Source organism: Cryptomeria japonica, chromosome 7 (genome assembly GCF_030272615.1).
Source record: "Cryptomeria japonica chromosome 7, Sugi_1.0, whole genome shotgun sequence".
Lineage (NCBI taxonomy): Eukaryota > Viridiplantae > Streptophyta > Pinopsida > Cupressales > Cupressaceae > Cryptomeria > Cryptomeria japonica.
In genome coordinates, this window is record NC_081411.1 from 321,028,718 (window position 1) to 321,051,338 (window position 22,621).

General features: G+C 32.6%; 2 protein-coding genes across 2 annotated transcripts; both read left to right on the forward strand.

The window, feature by feature from the left end:
* Positions 1-471: 471 nt before the first annotated feature.
* Positions 472-1,403, forward strand: LOC131051598 (probable glutathione S-transferase). Its single transcript, XM_057986174.2, has 2 exons — positions 472-809; positions 917-1,403. Exons 1-2 carry the CDS (start codon positions 510-512, stop codon positions 1,283-1,285), a joined length of 669 nt encoding a protein of 222 aa, XP_057842157.2. The 5' UTR covers positions 472-509; the 3' UTR covers positions 1,286-1,403.
* Positions 1,404-20,472: 19,069 nt separating this feature from the next.
* Positions 20,473-21,359, forward strand: LOC131856199 (probable glutathione S-transferase). The gene is made up of 2 exons (XM_059207615.1): positions 20,473-20,810; positions 20,918-21,359. Exons 1-2 carry the CDS (start codon positions 20,511-20,513, stop codon positions 21,284-21,286), a joined length of 669 nt encoding a protein of 222 aa, XP_059063598.1. The 5' UTR covers positions 20,473-20,510; the 3' UTR covers positions 21,287-21,359.
* The last annotated feature ends 1,262 nt before the right edge of the window (positions 21,360-22,621 follow it).

The window sequence follows — 22,621 nt, forward strand, 5'->3', positions numbered from 1 at the left end:
CTTCAAATATAGATTCATCTTAGATCATTTAATTAATTTTTTTCTTATATTTTGAATAATTATTTACAATATATAATATAAATGTATAATAAAACTAGATATTATAAAGATAAATACTATAATAAAAACACTTCCGAGAAACTCACTTACATGACTGCAGCTGCCCATTGTCATTGAATATTGCGTTTAAGTCGAAAACTATCCCTGTACTTGTTTAAAATATTGTGTATGGTTTTTCGTGCCCCGCACTCTTCGCAATGAAAAATATGCCTCAGTTGATTGCGTGGTCAAATACTTCTCCTTGCCATGGACGTGGTTACGCAAGGGCCAACGTCAGAAGAATGAATACGTAAGTGCCTACGCCACCATAATTCCACGGTTGAATCACCGTTGAATCACCGCCAAAGTTGCCGACGTTATTTTTGTTATATATATGCACGCTCTAATGCCAAAACATAAACACCAAGCAAACATTACTTGTCTGAAGATTGTGTTGCGTGTGATTTGACATGGAACAAGTGAAAGTGCTCAGCACATGGTTCAGTCCATTCGGCCGGCGAATCTTGATTGCCCTTGAAGAGATTGGCGTGAAATATGAATACCAAGAAGAGGACCTGTCGAATAAGAGTGAACTCCTCCTGCAAATGAATCCCGTGCACAAGAAAATACCTGTCCTCGTTCACAATGACCAGCCAATATGCGAGTCTCAAATCATTCTTCAGTACATTGACGAGACATGGGACTCCAAGCAGGTTTCGCCATTTGATCGTGCCCTTGCCCGCTTCTGGGCCGACTTCGCTGATAAGAAGGTAACGGTTTGACAGTTCTAGTTGGCATAAGGATTTTATTAGATAAGCACATTTTCAAGTAGCTGGAGATTGAGAAGGTATAATATATACGTTTTATGGTTTTGCAGTTTTTTGACTCGGGGATTCGTATAGTGAAATCGAAAGATGAGGCTCAAGAGCAGGCCAAGCGTGAGATGCTGGAGAACCTGCAATTTCTAGAAGGCGCATTGAAAGAAATGTCAGTAAGTGGATCTCTGCCCTTCTTCGGAGGGAAGGATTTCGGGTTCCTGGATATTGTCTTAGCCCCCTATGTGTCCTGGTTCCATATTTTTGAAACTATTGGAAATTTCAAGATACCGTTTGAAACAGAATATCCATTACTCGATGCATGGGGTAAGAGATGTATGGAGAGGGAGAGCGTCAAAAAAATCCTTCCCTCCTCTGATCGGCTTCTGGAGAGGGTTTTCCAAATTAGGAAGAAATTTGTGGTAGATTAAAATGCGAGTGATTTATTCCCAATAGGCTGTATTTGTTAAGTTGTTTACTTTAAGAAACTATCTTCTGCAAGACCGTGGCATTCTTAAATTTACTGTTGAACTCTTAGATTATAGAATCTCTTCCCAATATCAATAAAAAATGATACTATTTTCAATAAGATATATTTGTACTTAATCGTCAATGAGATTTGTTTTATGCCTTCTGTAAATGTTTATGTGATTCTATGTGACTACAATAATGATAATAAACTCGGTATTCTTCGTTCTGGACATTTGGTTTCCTTTTCTTGCAGTTTACTTTTTTTCTCTTCAAATCTACGATTAAATGATTCAAACCATGCAGTTACATGAAGGGAACCACTCTTTTGGAGATTCAACTTATCTGTTTATTAGTCTATGACACTCTAAAAGCAAATAAATCTGCTCATAACTAACGTTACACATTATATATCATTTAAATTAAAATCGATTTCGTCGCTCTTCCCAAATAAACATGTAGATATGCCAATGGACTGTACTGAGAGGAAAGGAAAAAAAACATACGGAAGGTTAATGATTAAAGCGTTAATGTGGTTACTTTTTCTAATATTAGGAATAACTAGTAATTGCACTTTGGTGCGCAATGGGTATGTCGAAGAGGTGTGAGAACTTAATTACTGAAAAATTTGGTCTGCTTTTTACACACATTTGTGTAGTACATGAGGTCAATTGGTAGGCAATTTAGAAAATGTTGTTTTTGTAACAAAGGTCTCAATGGAGAAGTAATAGCTTCAAAACAACTACTCATCCACTTACAGTGATCCAAACATGTTTGAAACAAAACCTATGAATAAGGAAGATAATTAGGCTCTATGACCAATGGCCTCATATTATGCTTGCACTAGGATGAGAGGGAGAGAGAGGGAGGAAGTCTGAGAGAGATAGAGAGGAAGATAGACATAGAATTGGATGAGATGGATATAGAGAGAGAAAAACAAAGATAGGAAGAGATAGGGAGTTAGAGGAAGAGTGACATGGATAGTAAGAGTTAGAGAGTGAAGGAATGAGAATAAGATAAAGATGAATAGAGTATGAGAGAGAGATGTAGAGATAATGAGATATAGACAGAGAGGGTGAGGGAGAGATGGGGAGATAGATATAGAGTGGGAAAGAGTGAGAAGGTGACAAAAGGAACTAATAGAGAGAGTTATATAGAGAGGGAGAGCGATACAGATACAGATGGAAATAAAGAGAGGAAAGGAGAAACAAGGAGTGTGTGTATATAAAAGAAAGATAGAAAGATAGAGATACAGTTAAAGATAGAGATCGAGATAGAGATAGATATACATAAATAGATAGAGAGGGAGGGCGATGGTGTAAGTGAAATAGAGAGAGAAGAGAGGAGTAGTAGAGAGGTATAGAAAGAGAAGGGAGTGTGATAGGTAGAGGGAGGGAGGGAGAGAGAGAGAGAGAGAGAGAGAGAGAGAGAGAGAGAGAGAGAGAGAGAGAGAGAGAGAGAGAGAGAGAGAGAGAGAGAGAGAGAGAGAGAGAGAGAGAGAGAGGGAGAGAGGGAGGAAGTCTGAGAGAGATAGAGAGGAAGATAGACATACAATTGGATGAGATGGATATAGAGAGAGAAAAAAAAAAATAGGGAGAGATAGGGAGTTAGAGGAAGAGTGACATGGATAGTAAGAGTTAGAGAGTGAAGGAATGAGAATAAGATAAAGATGAATAGAGTATGAGAGAGAGATGTAGAGATAATGAGATATAGACAGAGAGGGTGAGGGAGAGATGGGGAGATAGATATAGAGTGGGAAAGAGTGAGAAGGTGACAAAAAGAACTAATAGAGAGAGTTATATAGAGAGGGAGAGCGATACAGATATAGATGGAAATAAAGAGAGGAAAGGAGAAACAAGGAGTGTGTGTATATAAAGGAAAGATAGAAAGATAGAGATATAGTTAAAGATAGAGATCGAGATAGAGATAGATATACATAAATAGATAGAGAGGGAGGGCGATGGTGTAAGTGAAATAGAGAGAGAAGAGAGGAGTAGTAGAGAGGTATAGAAAGAGAAGGGAGTGTGATAGGTAGAGGGAGGGAGAGAGAGAGAGAGAGAGAGAGAGAGATGAGAGAGAGAGAGAGAGAGAGAGAGAGAGAGAGAGAGAGAGAGAGAGAGAGAGAGAGAGAGAGAGAACTTGGGAATTATAGAGGGGTGAGAGGGAGATAAATATAAAGGACAATAATGAATGAAGAAAGGAAGAGGGAGATGGAGAAACATAGAGTCTAAAAGACAAGGAGATTGAGAGAGGAAGATGGAGAAGGTGAACTTTAGATATAAATAGGGAGATAATGAGACAGGGGGAGATGGAGAGGTAGAAAGATAAAGATAGGTTCATTTACTTCATAAAGGGATTTTCTTATAAAAAATATCAATCCCTCCTTTATAAGAGAGTGGTATAAGTGGCCTAAGACGGTTATTAAACAATCATCTTGGTTTTTCATGAACATAAATATTTCTAGATTTATTTTAAGAAAAAAAATAATATTACATTATTATGTCTAACAAAAGGAAGTATAAAATATAACTTCATAATCATTTAATACTTTGACAACATTTATTTTCTATATACTTTCCTTGATAAAATGTGTATGAAAGAATAGAGTATAATTTATAAAGAATGATTGAACATAGAATTTTTTGAATTTTTTTTTGGAATTAAATATAAGATAAACGTCAATACATATCACCCAGCTCAAAAAAACTGAAATGTCACAGAGGATCGAATCCATCACATGGACTGACACTGCAAGTACATAGCGTAAGTATTACAAAATTATCTCACAATGATGCAGAAAATGTTACAAATAGAAATGACATCAGGTGATCTCTATTTCACCCTCCGAAAGACTGTTCTTCCCAACCGGAAGAACCCAAGCAACCTAGCCATTGACCCCATCATTCCAGACCTAGACTCTTCCTTGTGTAATCTGCTCAATTTGAGGGTGGACCATTATTGATTTGATCTATTCTTCTTCCTTTTTAAGCGCATCCAAGTTGTCTTGCCTCTATTCTCGGAACTTCACAAACCAGTGCAATGCTTTCTCAAATGGGGACTTATCACTGTCCAGCCTATCCCATGTGAAGCCATGTGATAACTCTTTGGTGTAAACTATGGTAGAGCCATCCTCAATCCATCGTTGGAACTTATCTTCATCCAACCTAATGACCACTGTGATCTACAGAGAAATCAGATGCACAGTGAGTCTCCTCAGAGACTCAGTAAGGTTCCTACATCTGCCATTAAAAACATCATCATTGCGAAATTTCCAAATAAACCATAGAATTTCAAGAGAGAGAATAGACCAAAAAAGATTAGCTATACCCTTGCAGCTCTTAATTTGACCCAGGGTAGCCTCCTCATAAGAGATAGACAACATATCAAAAACATAGAAAAAATATTTTTAAATAAGATATATTTAATAAAATAATTATAAAAAATATTTGATAAGTAAAGTTATTCATCAAATTTAGATTAAATATTCTTCATCTAATGACTATGTAAACATTGCTTATGAAAAGTTGAAAACTTCTTGTTCTTTCTCCCATTTTCTTCTTTAATGTGTGAGATCAATAGATAAAATAGATTTTAAAATATGTTTGGAATAGTTAATGAGAATCAATAGGCTATCTTATTGATTATGAATTTGGGGTAAGTTTTGATTCCAATTATGGACTATATTTGATTGTGAGCCATGCTTACAAATCTTAGGAATGTAGGACGAGGTTTAGTGTACCAATTATGGAGTACATCTTATCATATGATCTACACTTACCAAATTTTAAGACAATGGAACATAGTGTATAGTACTAATTAAACTATATTTTGAATTTAAAAATATAAGAATTTGACAATTTTTTTACAATATTGATGATGTGTTATATTTGACCATGTTCCATGTTAACAACACTTAAATATGTTAGTGATTACAATATGCCTCTTATGCATTCATTTGAATAACATTGAAAATTACAAATTTTAAGCATGTGAAGTGAACTGTAGTACACCAGTTATGGGTTAGATTCAACTCTAATCAATGTTTATAAATGTAAAGGATGTGAGGTAAATTATAGGCTATATTTGACCATGTTTGATGTTAACAAACCTTTAATATGTCAAGTGAGTTGCACTATGCCTACTATGCATTACATTTGACTATGATCAACAATTACAAATTTTACACGTGAAGTAAATTGTCATGTGCACCAAACATGGGCTACATTTACATGTAATCCATTTTTACAAATATTAATTTAAATATTAGGTTAGTTCTAGTCTATCAACAACGTGTGACACATTTAAAAAATATATCTATATTTTAATGTGGGTTTAAAAAATATTAAATTTATTAGATATTTACTATCTATAGGTTTTTTTTTTTTAATTTTAAATAAATTATATTATAAAATGTATTACAATTATTTATTTTTATATATAATTTTTTAAAATATATTGTTAACATAACATTATTTAATTATATCTTTATATTATATATTTAACTATATATTTATTTTATGTATTAAAATGTTTATTTTAAATTTTACATAATGTAAATTATTAAAAATAAAAAATTATTTTTAATAAATAGATTATGATATATAATTAATATATATGGTAAGAACTAAGTACACTACACCTAAGTTATTAATTTTTTTTATTTTTTTTAAGGGCAAGCGCTTTTTGACTGGAGCTATGAACTAGTGAGATCACATGGGAGGACCTCATATCCATGTCGTGATCCAAGGCATCCTCGATGAAGCACCTGTACAGCTTGAGAGCACTAGCCGTCATTTCCATTGGCCAACGAACAAAGACAAACCATCGATCGAATCGCTGACAGTGAGAGCCGACATCAAACTTTACCCTACATCTATGCTAGGCCTTCCTTGCACTACGCGCTACTAGATTGGTCTGTTGGCACTAGCGGGGTGGAGCATATGTTTTCTCGGGATGGGGGACTTATGGACAATTGTAGTCAGGGGGGGTGGGAGAAACCTCCACCTCATTGTATCGCCCAGCTTGGATGACACAGTGTGAGGCTCGGGGGTTTCGACCCCAAGACCTCCACCCGGAGGTGCACAACCTACAACCGCTGTGATACTGGGACAGCCCCTACACCTAATTTATTAATTATACACCATGATAATTAATTTTTTTCTTTTATAGAACCTACCTAAAGAAACGATGAAGTTATCAAACCATGTGCAATGAATGTAGGAAGGGGAGGCTTACAATATTTACATTGGTGGTCTTTACTTATATAAATTTTTCATTCAACAAGCCATGTATAAATTTATATATAATTCTATGATGTTTGAATATTTTTAAATCACATTTTCCTTTGTCATATTATTTTGCACTTCCTTTTTAATGTATATTATATCCTTTTCAAAACTATTTTTAATCTTCCTTTAGTAATGTTTGACAAAAAAGAAATCAGCAATGAAAATGAGCAGCAACATAAAGAAAGGTTACAAGAGAAGTGGATGAAATGGTAATTGACAAAAAAGAAATCAACAACAAAAATGAGACCAAAGAGGAAGAAATGGATGTTGATAAGCTCCTGGGGAAGTCATTGATGTATCAGGAGAAGTGCATCCGATATTTTTTTGGGGAAATTAATATTCTGAAATAGGGGATTAAGGATCTCATTGCCACTTTCACCGAGATTCCAGCTCCAGATAAGACTGATGAACTCCTAAAATTGTCCCAGCAAATTGTGAAAGATATTAAGGTTATGAAGGCTCAACATCACGCTAAAATCGACAGACTGGAGAATGAAATATAGCAACTGAAGAGTAAACTAAAGGGTTTGGTGGAGGTTAGCAAGGAAGCCATATATAGTAGATTTGAGGGTCTCAAAAGAGTCAATGAGGAAATTGCCATGCAAAAGGAGTAGATGACCAGAGTCGAGAGATCCCCAGATATCAACTTGTCTAAGATGAACAAGGAGGTGTAGCCATCTATGGGACCGTGTACGAGGACCAAGAGAAAATATCAAGTATCTGGTAGTTCGAGGTTCATTATGGAGGAGCTCTAGGAGATTAATAATAAAGAGATCCAGAAGAATGTTGAGCTTATGAAAGCTCTTTCTTATTTTATTTTGTTTTGCTGGTGCGTCTTGAATAGGTTTTTTTTTTGCGGTTTTTTGTTTTGTGGTGAATCCTCTATTTTTGTAGCTGGTTAGCCTTTGGTTTCTATGTTTAATTTTTTGTTGGATTTGCGTTTCAGGCCCCTATAAAACATGTTTATCTTAATCAAAAACATAAAGCAAGGTAACCGAATGCATTGCGTTTGACAAGAAAAAATACTATGAATGAAAAAAAATTTGACGAGAAAATTATAAGAAAAAATAAATAAATGATGAGAATAAAGTGGAAGATGATCGGACGATCATAAATGTTTCAATCATCTTGCACACCTCTCTTTGAATATGGATTATTGATCTTGAAAGTCTGCTAATCAAGTTCAAATAGGGAACTCCTTCAGCGTAAATATGCATTTAAATCAATAATCTTGCCGATCTTTCAACCTTACAAAGAAAAATCAATATTCGATTTTTAGATTGTGCATTCATGTATAATATCGTATTAAGATTATCATTCAATTGAAATTAAGATATATAAATTTTAAGATTATCATTCAATTAAAATTAAGATATATTTAATAATTTTTTTGATATTTTCAAACATAGATATTTTTAATTATATCGATGATTAATCTATTTATAAAATTTGTTTTATTAAAAGTTGATTGGTGTAACATGTTGTAATTAGAATTTTTAAATGTAGAATTAGCATAAATTATACATATAAAGTAGATATAATTTCTAGATAGTTACAAACTAGTGTAAATTAGATAAATTAGGCTCCAATTCAAACATTGAAGCATAGTTATTCCCCATTATACATAATTTTTTCACTTACATAGTTGGTTGTGATTGATAGAATTGAATTGTCTCATTTTTGTTACCATCTTGTCAAATAACTTCTAATTTTATTTTATTTTTTGACCAAAAAGATATAAATTTTAATATTAACTTAGTATCCATAAAAATTACCAAACTCCTTTTCAATAGAAGTAACTAGAAACAAATCCCAAAGGATAAAAGTTAAAGAAGGATTGTATAGGCACACCATCTCTAGGAATACAAATGATATGAAAAAATGGTGAAAAAGAATATCCAAATAAATAAGGGAATAGATTTACCAAACTAAATCATTGTGATAGAGAAGAAGAAAATTTGAATATTTAGTTAAAGACAAGGACTCCAAATACTTGACATTCCTAGAACAATTAATAGTATGGGCACATTTGGAAAAATAATCCACAGAACCATTCCATTATCTAGAAATATCAGAAAAGAGATAGAATCAAATTTTTTATAAGATGTGAAGAATCTACTACACAATATGCCAATGCCTAAGTAGATTCATGAGACCTTCAATTATATAAAAGTGAGATAGAAATAATGGAATACATCTCCAAAATTATTTTCTTCCAACCAATTTCACATTGACAATGATGTTTTGAGCCTCCATTTGATTATTAGTACTGCAATTTGTAATGTAACAAAAAAAATCAACTATATAAATGTTATTTTCTTAATTGTACCAATCACCATGATACCTAGATTACGAAAAGTATAACCATTTGTGCCAATTTTAAAAAATAGAGGAGGGTACCATTTACCTTATGACAATGATTGATCTAAAAGAGAAAAAGGGAAGAGTTTATAAGAAAATGATCTAAATATAATTTCCTCAAAATATAAATATCACATTAATAGAAAATACAACATAACACTTGGCCACTAAAGTTTCTTTTATCAAGTTCTAATTGTTTTACCAAATATACCTAATAAACCTCTTATGACCCCCAAAAAAATATATTAATTTTTTCCAATAAAAACTTATAAATAAAAAAATATGAGACCAATATCCAGAGTCATAAAAAGTAAAGAGATGGAATTTGTAATGCCTCGCTAGGAACTCTATAGGGAAACAACACATCTAGGCAACTAAAAGATGAAATAATTTTTTTTTTAAAAGATTAAGTGCATTAATTATAACATTGCACGTTTATTAACACAAGTGGAAGTCTAACAATGACATCCTAAAGGGTTACCAATGAAGATTACTTCGAAACTAAAGAACTACAAAAGGTTAATCCAATTATCCATCCAATTAGGAAATTAAATTGAAACAATAAAACCATTCTTATAAAACTGAATTCCATATTGAAAGATTTAAAGTGTTACAATATATTTATTTCAATGATTACATAGTTTACTGATATAATGACCACATGGTCTCAAATATACAATAATCTCAACCATGAGCTGATACAAGAGTCACGAACCAAGAAAAACTTGTGAAGCCGATCCTCACATGAAGGTAAGAACAAGATATCCGATGGGAAGTGGCACTACCACCCGACCATGTGATCCCAAAGTGGAACCACCCCACCGTGTTGGGAGATAGCAGAAGACCCTCAAGCAAGCAAGCAAGACAAGTACAACAGTCCAAGATGAAACTACAAAACCCATGTGAATCAACTCACAAACACTAGTGATCCTAAGGAGAGAGTGTCATCGCATTCCCTAAGGTGGTTACCCTAGGTAGGCCTCCATAGGTCCCGACCCCCATCTTGGGTTATCTTGGTAACCTCTCCCGAACCCCCGATTCCATCTACGCATCATGCGGACCCTACCAATCCCTTCGTGAAAACAAGGTGGAAGTTTTTCCATTCCAGGCCTTCTCACCACATCCTGAGCCTATATAAGCACTCAACCATGGGCGAGGCACATTATCATAGTTTAATATTTTAGCTACCCATCCCCTAATCAATTATTAGGTTATCACTTCTTAACTGACTTTCGAGGGTTTATCCTATCATCCACTTTGGGCGTGGCCCCTGCTTGAAAGACACTCTCTCTGATAGGACACTAACAGGAAAGGTTTTTCTCTATGAGAACACTATGGCGAAACTGACAACCATAACTAATCCTGACCAAAAGCAGGTGAAAGGTACACTATCAATAAACCAGGATTGACCATATGGAATAAAATACACAATGGCTCACATCGACAGGTTTACTCAACAACCTCTGACAAAGGGGGTATATCCATCTACGACACGATGACAACACAACTAAAATTGCAATGAAATAAAGCTTTGACTACAATTAACATTTACACTGAGATTCTTAAACAAGCAATCTTTTCCTTAAACAACCAAGACATAAATAACTTGCAATTAAAGTTACTTCAGAGAATATGAAAATACAACTATGGAAATTCCATATTGTAATTTGTTCAAAAGCTAAATTTTACCACATTATAATAATTTTCCACTAGTCATATGTTTAAAAATAATTACCAAATATCCCAATTTAATGGTTTTCATAACATAGATCATATTCCAAATTAGAAATATATATAATAATATAATATAATTACATGAATATACATTCTTCGAATATACACCATATAATTATATCATATTTAAAATATACATACTAAAATGAATATTTAATTTTCAATAATAAAATTTTACATACTAAAAATGAAGATTTACTTTCCAATAAATAAAATCTACATGCTATATGGAGATTTAATTTTCAATAACTAACATTTAAAAAATTACACAATATCATATTGTAAACAAAGCATAACAATTCTTTATATATATATTTTTTTAAAACAAGAAAATAAAATATTAAAAAAAAAAAAGGCTAACTGCAAGGCAGCCTGCTACCATATGGTAGCGAGTGCTACCCTGCGGTAGCACTGCTACCATATGGCAGTAGTTACTAACTTACGGTAGCAGTGGCTACCGTCTGGTAGCACTGTTACCATAGGTAGCGGTCGCTAGCTTGGGGTACCATCTACTACCCCGAGGTAGCAGGCTCCACCTCCCCAAAAGTAATTTAAAAAAAAATTAATTTTTCAAAAAAACCATTTGCAATAGCATAAACATAATTTTCAATTGCATTTTTCCAATTTAATTTAATTTACGATTAAAATTTAATACAAAAAGTAAATTAAATTAATCTACAACTAAATACACAGAGATATATTAAATTTGATAAACAATTATATTAAATAACATAGATAATTTAAATCTCTAGCTCGATCTCTAAGACAATACAGAGAGGAGAAAACCCAAATCCAGACAATCTCATTCGAAAACAAAACCAAAATAGCTGGAAACTAAATATTCTGGCAAACCCAATTTTCTCCCAAATTTGAAAACTTTCATGCACATGGAATTTTGGCAAAATTTTGCCAGCATAACTTTCCCCAAATTTCACAAATTTAATCTACCAGAACCAATGAAATAAATTCTTTTCATAAACCAAAAATATAACTAGAATAGATTTTAGCCAAGAACATGAAATGAAAAGGAATGGTCTGGAGTTGCATTTTATTTTTAAAACCAAATGGACTGAAATATTCAATAACTTCATAACCAATAATCCAACAATATTGCACGCATTTAATCATCTATTTTATTTTTATTTTTCAAAACAAACAGCATTCAGAGGAAGGGAAGAAATAAATGGATTTTCTTAAAACAACAAGAAGAGGTTGTCTAACTTGTAGAGCTCTCCAGGAAGAAATTTGTTGCAGAGCTTCTATCCTGGAAGAAGGTTCCAACCTGAAATTGGAACCTCCTTCCCAAGAAATCTCCAAAATCTTGGCCTTCTCCAAGAAAATGCATTCTAGAAATCTCAAGACAATTTCTTTCACACATAGCCGCCTCCTTCCCATGAATTTCTGGAATGAAAAATAAAGATTTTAATTAACCTAAACCTTTTAGGTTCCCCAAAAATATTTTCCTCTCTCCCAAAATAATAATAATCCCCTTTCAAACAAAAAATCATTTCAATTTATTTTCTAATTTTCCAAAAAGGCAAGTAAAAATGCATTATTCTAAAACAACACTTTCCCTTTTCTTTTATTCTTTTCTCATGGCAAATTAAATAACTTTCTAAAAACAATATTTAGGAAAGTAATTGAACTTATTTTATTTATTTCCAATTTATTTTTAAAAACAATCTAGAGTACAATAAATACATTTAATTTTATTTATTTACCCCTAATGTTTAAATAAAACTATATTTCTAACTTAATGCAAATTGCTACTTGATTTAAGCACTTTATTTAGTTAATGAAATTCATCGTCGCTAAAGCATTTATACTTGATAAATTAAATATGCTAACTATAATGTGACGTCATGAACTAAAATAATTAAATCACATCTACTAGGGCACACAAAGTGAGAAAACCCAAACAAGGACTCTGAAAAAGTCAGACCAACCAACTCGACGACTGAATAAAATAGAAGGAACGACTAACTAACAACATTCACCGAGTGTAACTCAAGTATGATTAGGGTCAACCACTATCTCCTCCACTCCCATCGGAACAAATAAGACACGCTCAAACCTGTGTAGCCAGGTGGAGACGATACCCTGTACCTACCCGGTACTTGTACCTATAATGACCTACATCATTGAACCACATATGCATATATACGAATATAGAATACATGGCACGCACACCGATGAAGGAGAATTGCGACGTTCCTTGTCTCACCAGAGTGAGTGAATAAAAATCATCCCCTCGCATCTAATACACTTGCAGACACGCAACATATAATTACACATTGCATAGATAAAGTAAAGTGTCTTTAAATAACACTAATCCATAAATTATCACCATTCACAAGTACCGAAATACTGAAAATACAGTAAGCATATCATATTCAGATAAAGCATGAAATAAAGTTATATAAGTCTGAATAACACATAATGGTAATGTCTCCATTGAAAGTAAACAATAATAAAATAAGAGTCTAATGAGCTAAATCGAGGAGGGGTACTACAGAATTAGTAAGATCATGTCTAAAATTTCCTATATTATAGATAGAGAATTCTCATTAACTAGAGGCTAGTTCTAGATTTGCTACCATTTTCTCCAAAGACCATCAAATGAAGAAAACATATTTAAAAATATTAGATGTGAATCAATTCATTTATATTATCCAAAGAAAAAAATAACTATATATCAATAAATCTCTAATAAATTTGAACTAGAAAACTATAATTGTGATTAGTAATGATCAATGGATAAGGAAAGGATATGGTTGAATGTTGCAGCATTCTATTTTTAGAATTTGTGTAGGTCAGAAGAGTCCATTAAAGCTAGGATCCTTCAGGACTAGTAGGGTGTATAATTGTGATAGGTTGAAGAAAACAAGTGTACCATACTTGGACCTACAATGGACTTGTAACCAAGTGGGCTAGAGATCATGGTTAGAGCATCCCAACAAAATCATGGGATTTCATAGGTTCAATAGAGAACATTGAATATTAATGATAAAATTTGGATATTGTGTATGTTGAAACTATTAATGGTAGGAATTAAGGGGGAGTGTTTGAAGAAAGTAATTTCTCTCACGTTTCCTCCACATAGGCAGTCGGTTGAAACTGAATTGCAAAGTCCATTCTCAGGTTTCCTAAAAGTCTACTATGCTATCCTCCACATCTTAAACTTGTTGTCCATGTCTTCCTTGTTGGATTGTAGTGTTCTATATCTATTTTATCTTCTAAGTCTTAGTTCTAGTTAAATCCTCTATCAAGAGGCAATTTTTTTAGTATGATTTCAATAATCAATAAAATTTATTCATTATCTCTTGTATATAGTTGTTATTTTTATTTTTCCTATAAATAAATTAAAATAGACCATTAAGCTTGTGTTGTTGTGTGACTGTAGTAGGTGCAACAAAAAAAATAGCTTTTTCTCACAAACATGCATAATAGTCTCTCATAATCTTGGGCCCTCCCATGAAGGAGTTAATCCCAGACTAGCTCTCATACCATATTGATGTGCAAAACCTTTTGTTACTAATCTAGCCTTATGCTTATCAATTTCACCTTGTGCATTAAATTTTGTTTTATAAACCCATTTGACACCAATACAATCCTTAGCTTCAAATAAATCAACTAGATCACATGTTTGATTCCTCTCAATAGAATCAATTCCTTTATTTATAGCTTTTACCCAATGCTCCTCCTTAACTACTTCTTCAAAACACATAGAATCATGAGAGAATAAAGAAAAATTTGAGCATAAATCCAAATTTTCTTCTCATTGATCATTATTTCTTTCAAACTTCTCATTTTCTTACCTTTTAATGAGGCAAGTGTAGGATTTGACTCATTATTTACATCTGGACTGCGATGCTTTGCATAGTAGACTCTTAGAAATATAAGAATGAACTTGCAGTTTAGTTTCAACTCACTACCTATGTGGAGAAAATGTGGGAGAAATTACTTCTTCCAACACTCCCCCTTAATTTCTACCATTAATAGTTTGGACATCAACAATATCCAATTTTTTTCTTTAATATTCAAAGTTCTTTATTGAACCTAGGAACTCCCATGATTTTGTTGGGATGCTCTAACCATAAGCTCTAATACCAACTTCAAGCAAAATAAAACTAAAAGTATATAAAACAGGCAAAGAATTCTTTTTATTGATTATTGAAATCATAGAGAAAACAGTGCCTCTTTATAGAGGATTTAACTAGAAATAAGACTTAGAAGACCAAATAGAGATAGAACACTATAATCCAACAAAATGAAGATGTGGACAACAAGTTTAAGATGTGGAGGACAACATAGTAGACTTTTATGAAGCGTGAGAATGAACTTGTAGTTCAATTTCAATTGTCTACCTATGTGGAGGAAACCTAGGATAAATTACTTTCTTACAACATTTCAAACTACTTCTAGTACTATTCTATAAAAGGATTAGCCAAGTAGCTTGACAGAGGCCACTATCTCAAGTATTGGAGTGCACACGTCCATAAAAATAAATTGCATTGTGTTTTTCTTTACACAAGTCCTTGAGACCCATTCTCGAACTATCATATGTAATCATGGATTTGTCTTTTATTCATGTGACTACTTTCTTTGAATATTATTTGAATATTTATTCTGAGGTTTTCTTTGTCAAGAGAACTCCTTTCATTTTTTTAATACATAAAGCAATATCATTGGAATTTCCTCAACCTCATGGGACCTAATCTTTCACCATAATGATTTAAAAGGAGACATAAATCTTTTTTCTATTTCTTGTGAAATTGTTAGTTTAACCTTTTGAATGGTTATGGAGCATCATCTTTGATTTTGAACTCCTTTTAGTATTGACTTTAATTGAATGACCTATTTTGTAGGCCCATTGCCATGTCGTCTCTTTCGTTGGCCAATGGTGCATTTATTTAACAAAACAATTATTGACAATATTTGAAATGTCCTAGGCCATTGGGGCAAGGATAAATTGGTGGAGGTTGTGGTTCATTTCCTTGTCGATATGCCATATTTCAATTTGACTGTGCTAATTTTCATTATTTTTGCATTAGATTTTGTTATGGTTAATACACAACATTAATGGAAGCTTTCAAAAGCTCTTATTGGGCCCACACTTGCCACATCAATTCCTATCAAATGGTGCAACTTTCAACTACTAAGAAGCTTTGGCTGGTACATTGACAAGGGGCCAATGGTTCTAAATATTACATATGTTTTGAACATGTCATGGACCAAACTGCTATGCCACATTAACATCTTTGAATGGGACGTCAATAATTGCTAACAACATCGTGGTCTCCTATATGTTGCACAATCTGTTGATACAAAGTCTTAGCTCGATTTTATGATGATGCATTCCTCTGAATTTTGACACAATTTTATTTGCTCCCACATTGATGGTGTTCCTCTATTTTCATCATATGTTAGGTAGGCTATAAAAACCATATGGTTTTCTCTTCATTACACTTAAAACAAAGATTCAAAATAGACACAATAATATCAATGACTCTGAAATATGTTTATACATATTGAACCTGAAAATATTATTCCTTTTCATTCAAAATTCATACGCAAAATATGAAATGAAAACTTTACTACCACCTTCTAATCTGAACATAAAAGAACTTGCACCCATGCACTTTATACACTTTTAGCTCGTACCAAACATAAACTCCAACTTGATTTTACCTTTGCCCTTCCACAACTATAAAGTCAGAAAAGTTTGTGACAAATTCACTACCATGACTAAACCTGTCATTGTCATTGAATATTGTACTAACTACAAAACTGCCACTGTTCTCGTTGAAAACAAAGTAAAACTATCTATGGCTTTTCGTGGCCCGCTCCCTTGGAAATGAATATATGGTTCAATTGATTGCGTGGTCAAAATACTTCTCCTTGACAAGGGCCGACATCAGCAGAATGCTAAAAAGTTGACAGCAGGATCACCTTACGCAGGGCCCTACGCCAGCATAACAACTAGCGCAGAGCAGAGTTGATTCAACATCAACATTTGAAACTACTGAGAGTGAATATCCATTGCTTGATGCGTGGTTTAAGAGATGTAGGGAGAGAGAGAGCGTCAAGAAAATTCTTCCCTCCTCGGATTCTTGAAGTGGGCTTCAATGTCAGGAAGAGATTTGTTGTAGATTAAATTGCAAGCAATTTATCTGGAATAGACTGTATTTGTTAAGTTGTTCAAGTAGCTAGTTTGTGTAACAGCGTTAAGCTATCAAGCTGTCCGGAAGAGTATCGATGGCATCCGTGAAATTACTGTTGAACTTATAGATTATTGGATCTCTTCTCAACATCAATAAAAGATCATACTATTTTCATTAATCTATATTTGTAACTAATCGTGAATTCAAGTTTTCTTAAACCTTCTGTTAATATTTTGAAAGTAGTTGTATTGGAATTCTACAATATTTATGTGACTCTACGGGGTCACTCCAACAATGATAAAAGCCTTGCCATTTTTCGTTTTGAATCGTTAGTTTCCTCTTTCTGTGCTTTATTTTTTATTAAATTCTAATAAAAGGATCGAAACCAATGTAAATTATATGGAAGAAAATACTCATGTGGAAATTCAACTTATCTGGTTATTAATATAGTTCACCTAGAAATGAATTAAAATCTGTTCAAAGTTAGCATTACATTAAATATTTTTTATCTGAAAATATGAAGAGATATTAAATTGGAGTTATTTTATTTATTTAAATATTAATATTTTAATGTTAAAATTAAGACAAAAGTTTAGAAATCTCACTAGCACATTAATTCTATTATTATAATAAATTTAATTCATGGAATTAATATCAACCAGTTAAATATGATATTTTAAGAATAGACAAGTATGACAATTTGTGTGAAAAATAAGTGATTTAAATGCTTATCATTTTGATGTGAAATTTTTTTATTTAGACAAATACTCATCAATATAATGTCGACTAAACATTAAAGTATTTTTCTTACATTAAACAATCTAAATATTATTTTCATGTATGAAAATGTACTCCACTAATTGATGAAGTTTATCTTACATTAGTCTTCTTCTTTTACCTAACCCTAATTATATATCTAAAGAATCCTTCTAACAAAGAGAATGAATCGTAAGTAGACATTGTCTATAATATCTGTATCATTAAAGAGAGAGGATAGTGTTATTTTAGATCTAAGCATCACACTTGTTTATAAGAAGGTGCTTCATAATATCAAATTGGAATCTAATGCAAGCTATCCATTCCACTTTGATGTTTTGAGCTCTTGGAATTCCCTAGATATTCAACACTTCAAAATTTTGTAATAGATCCCATTACTTGATCTTGGTATGATGTCACTCTTTCATTTTTGGCAATGACATCTCCTTTAACTTTAAATATTTAGAGCTATTTAATTTTTTTATTTTTCATTAGGAAGATATTATGGATGAGGTCTTTATTTATTCTGTATGATTTGTATAGAAAAGCATAAAAAGGAATGCTTTAAGGATCTTCTCTCCTTTTTGTAACAAGATATCTAATATTACTTATGAACCATTTGTACACTTGGTACTATTAGTAAATACCTTCTATAGCATGATTTTGTTACAAATTTTATCTTTGGATATTTTTGAATTTCTTTTAACAACCATTCACATTTCATGAAAAAATTCAAGATATTTATTGTGTTCACTTTTTTATATTTGTGATAGGAAAAATATTAATATGAAATGTTCCAACACATATACAGTGTTATCTCGATAGTTATACATATAAGAATAGCATTTTTCACTATGACAACAATACTTGTTTAAATGAGCATTTTATTTTATATATGGAACACGTATAGTGGGTAGTTATAATATTTTATTTTATAACAAAACTTATTTATTTCACTTTTTAATGAATGTATTTATAATTTTTTATATAACATTCATAGGTTCTTCTGTATCAAGTATGGATTCATCTTAGACCAACATTTTATTATTATTGTATTTAGATTTAACTTAATTATTTATAATATATCTAGTATAAATATATAATAAGATAAAATATTATAAACACATACACCATAACAACAATTGAACTCTGCATAGTCTCCTTGGATCAAAAACATGTGTGATAAAAACACTTCAGAGTAACACTCTAAGAAGACTGCAAGTACTCATTCTCATTGAATATTACAGTAAGTAGAAAAGTAACATTGTACTTGTTTAAAATACTATTGATGTCTTTTCATGGACCACACCCTTCACAATTAAGGATATACCTCAATTGATTGCATGGTCAAATGTTCTCTTTGACATGGACATTGCTATGCAAGGGTTGATGTCAGAAGAGTGCTAGGAAGTTAGTAGCTAGATCATGTTAAGAATTAATTTAATTTAAGTGTCAATACATATTTTTCAAATGTCTCTTCAAATTTCAATTGATTTTAATTAGTGATTTTTCTAAGCTTCCTTACTAAAAGGAAATATAAATATAACTTTCAAATACTTGCCAATGATTTCTATTATTTTGGATTGTTTATATAATTATCATTTTAACATTATTTATAAGAGGGTTCTTCAGAAGGTCACATTAGAATCTAATATGAACCATCTATTCTAATTTTATATTTTTGAGATTTTGGAATCACTTTCATATTCCACACATGATAATTTTATAAGAGATCCCGTTACCTAACACTAGTATGATCTTACTCTTTCACTCTTAGCAATGAATACTATCTTAGCTTTCTTAACAACTAATTTTGAGTCTCCAAATATTTGGAACCATTTAATTTTTGAATATTTCACTAGGAGGATACTGTGGATGAGGGCTTTCTTTTATGCTTCATTATTTGTGTAAAAGACAAAATGAAAAATAGGTTACTTTAAGGATCTTGTCTCTTTTTTATAACAAGAGATATACTCCTACTTCTAAATCATATGAGCACTTGGTACTACTAGAGGATACCTATAGCATGAAGTTGTTACAAACCATGTATTTAGACATTTTTTAATATTGTTTTAAAATTGTTCACATTTCAAGTGAAAATACAATGTATTTATAAGGGCCATTTTTTATATTCGTGATGGAATAAAATATTAATATCAAATAATCAAATGCATGCATTGCTACATTACTAGTTGTACACATATGAATACATATTTTCACTATCACAACAATACTACTTTACATGAGCATTTTAGTTAATAAATGACACACTTATATTTGATAATGATAATATTTTACTTAAAATAAAAAATTATTTATTTCACTTCTTAATGAATGCATTTATCTTTTTCATATAACATTCATAGATTCTTATGTCTTCAAATATAGATTCATCTTAGATCATTTAATTAATTTTTTTCTTATATTTTGAATAATTATTTACAATATATAATATAAATGTATAATAAAACTAGATATTATAAAGATAAATACTATAATAAAAACACTTCTGAGAAACTCACTTACATGACTGCAGCTGCCCATTGTCATTGAATATTGCGTTTAAGTCGAAAACTATCCCTGTACTTGTTTAAAATATTGTGTATGGTTTTTCGTGCCCCGCACTCTTCGCAATGAAAAATATGCCTCAGTTGATTGCGTGGTCAAATACTTCTCCTTGCCATGGACGTGGTTACGCAAGGGCCAACGTCAGAAGAATGAATACGTAAGTGCCTACGCCACCATAATTCCACGGTTGAATCACCGTTGAATCACCGCCAAAGTTGCCGACGTTATTTTTGTTATATATATGCACGCTCTAATGCCAAAACATAAACACCAAGCAAACATTACTTGTCTGAAGATTGTGTTGCGTGTGATTTGACATGGAACAAGTGAAAGTGCTCAGCACATGGTTCAGTCCATTCGGCCGGCGAATCTTGATTGCCCTTGAAGAGATTGGCGTGAAATATGAATACCAAGAAGAGGACCTGTCGAATAAGAGTGAACTCCTCCTGCAAATGAATCCCGTGCACAAGAAAATACCTGTCCTCGTTCACAATAACCAGCCAATATGCGAGTCTCTTATCATTCTTCAGTACATTGACGAGACATGGGACTCCGGGCAGGTTTCGCCATTTGATCGTGCCCTTGCCCGCTTCTGGGCCGACTTCGCTGATAAGAAGGTAACGGTTTGACAGTTCTAGTTGGCATAAGGATTTTATTAGATAAGCACATTTTCAAGTAGCTGGAGATTGAGAAGGTATAATATATACGTTTTATGGTTTTGCAGTTTTTTGACTCGGGGATTCGTATAGTGAAATCGAAAGATGAGGCTCAAGAGCAGGCCAAGCGTGAGATGCTGGAGAACCTGCAATTTCTAGAAGGCGCATTGAAAGAAATGTCAGTAACTGGATCTCTGCCCTTCTTCGGAGGGAAGGATTTCGGGTTCCTGGATATTGTCTTAGCCCCCTATGTGTCCTGGTTCCATATTTTTGAAACTATTGGAAATTTCAAGATACCGTTTGAAACAGAATATCCATTACTTGATGCATGGGGTAAGAGATGTATGGAGAGGGAGAGCGTCAAAAAAATCCTTCCCTCCTCTGATCGGCTTCTGGAGAGGGTTTTCCAAATTAGGAAGAAATTTGTGGTAGATTAAAATGCGAGTGATTTATTCCCAATAGGCTGTATTTGTTAAGTTGTTTACTTTAAGAAACTATCTTCTGCAAGACCGTGGCATTCTTAAATTTGCTGTTGAACTCTTAGATTATAGAATCTCTTCCCAATATCAATAAAAAATGATACTATTTTCAATAAGATATATTTGTACTTAATCGTCAATGAGATTTGTTTTATGCCTTCTGTAAATGTTTATGTGATTCTATGTGACTACAATAATGATAATAAACTCGGTATTCTTCGTTCTGGACATTTGGTTTCCTTTTCTTGCAGTTTACTTTTTTTCTCTTCAAATCTACGATTAAATGATTCAAACCATGCAGTTACATGAAGGGAACCACTCTTTTGGAGATTCAACTTATCTGTTTATTAGTCTATGACACTCTAAAAGCAAATAAATCTGCTCATAACTAACGTTACACATTATATATCATTTAAATTAAAATCGATTTCGTCGCTCTTCCCAAATAAACATGTAGATATGCCAATGGACTGTACTGAGAGGAAAGGAAAAAAAACATACGGAAGGTTAATGATTAAAGCGTTAATGTGGTTACTTTTTCTAATATTAGGAATAACTAGTAATTGCACTTTGGTGCGCAATGGGTATGTCGAAGAGGTGTGAGAACTTAATTACTGAAAAATTTGGTCTGCTTTTTACACACATTTGTGTAGTACATGAGGTCAATTGGTAGGCAATTTAGAAAATGTTGTTTTTGTAACAAAGGTCTCAATGGAGAAGTAATAGCTTCAAAACAACTACTCATCCACTTACAGTGATCCAAACATGTTTGAAACAAAACCTATGAATAAGGAAGATAATTAGGCTCTATGACCAATGGCCTCATATTATGCTTGCACTAGGATGAGAGGGAGAGAGAGGGAGGAAGTCTGAGAGAGATAGAGAGGAAGATAGACATAGAATTGGATGAGATGGATATAGAGAGAGAAAAACAAAGATAGGGAGAGATAGGGAGTTAGAGGAAGAGTGACATGGATAGTAAGAGTTAGAGAGTGAAGGAATGAGAATAAGATAAAGATGAATAGAGTATGAGAGAGAGATGTAGAGATAATGAGATATAGACAGAGAGGGTGAGGGAGAGATGGGGAGATAGATATAGAGTGGGAAAGAGTGAGAAGGTGACAAAAAGAACTAATAGAGAGAGTTATATAGAGAGGGAGAGCGATACAGATACAGATGGAAATAAAGAGAGGAAAGGAGAAACAAGGAGTGTGTGTATATAAAAGAAAGATAGAAAGATAGAGATACAGTTAAAGATAGAGATCGAGATAGAGATAGATATACACAAATAGA

Coding starts and splice junctions, on each gene's coding strand:
- LOC131051598 (XM_057986174.2), top strand. CDS start 510: ATGGAACAAGTGAAAGTGCTCAGCACATGGTTCAGTCCATTCGGCCGG. Junction 810..916: donor CCGACTTCGCTGATAAGAAG/GTAACGGTTTGA, acceptor ATGGTTTTGCAG/TTTTTTGACTCGGGGATTCG.
- LOC131856199 (XM_059207615.1), top strand. CDS start 20,511: ATGGAACAAGTGAAAGTGCTCAGCACATGGTTCAGTCCATTCGGCCGG. Junction 20,811..20,917: donor CCGACTTCGCTGATAAGAAG/GTAACGGTTTGA, acceptor ATGGTTTTGCAG/TTTTTTGACTCGGGGATTCG.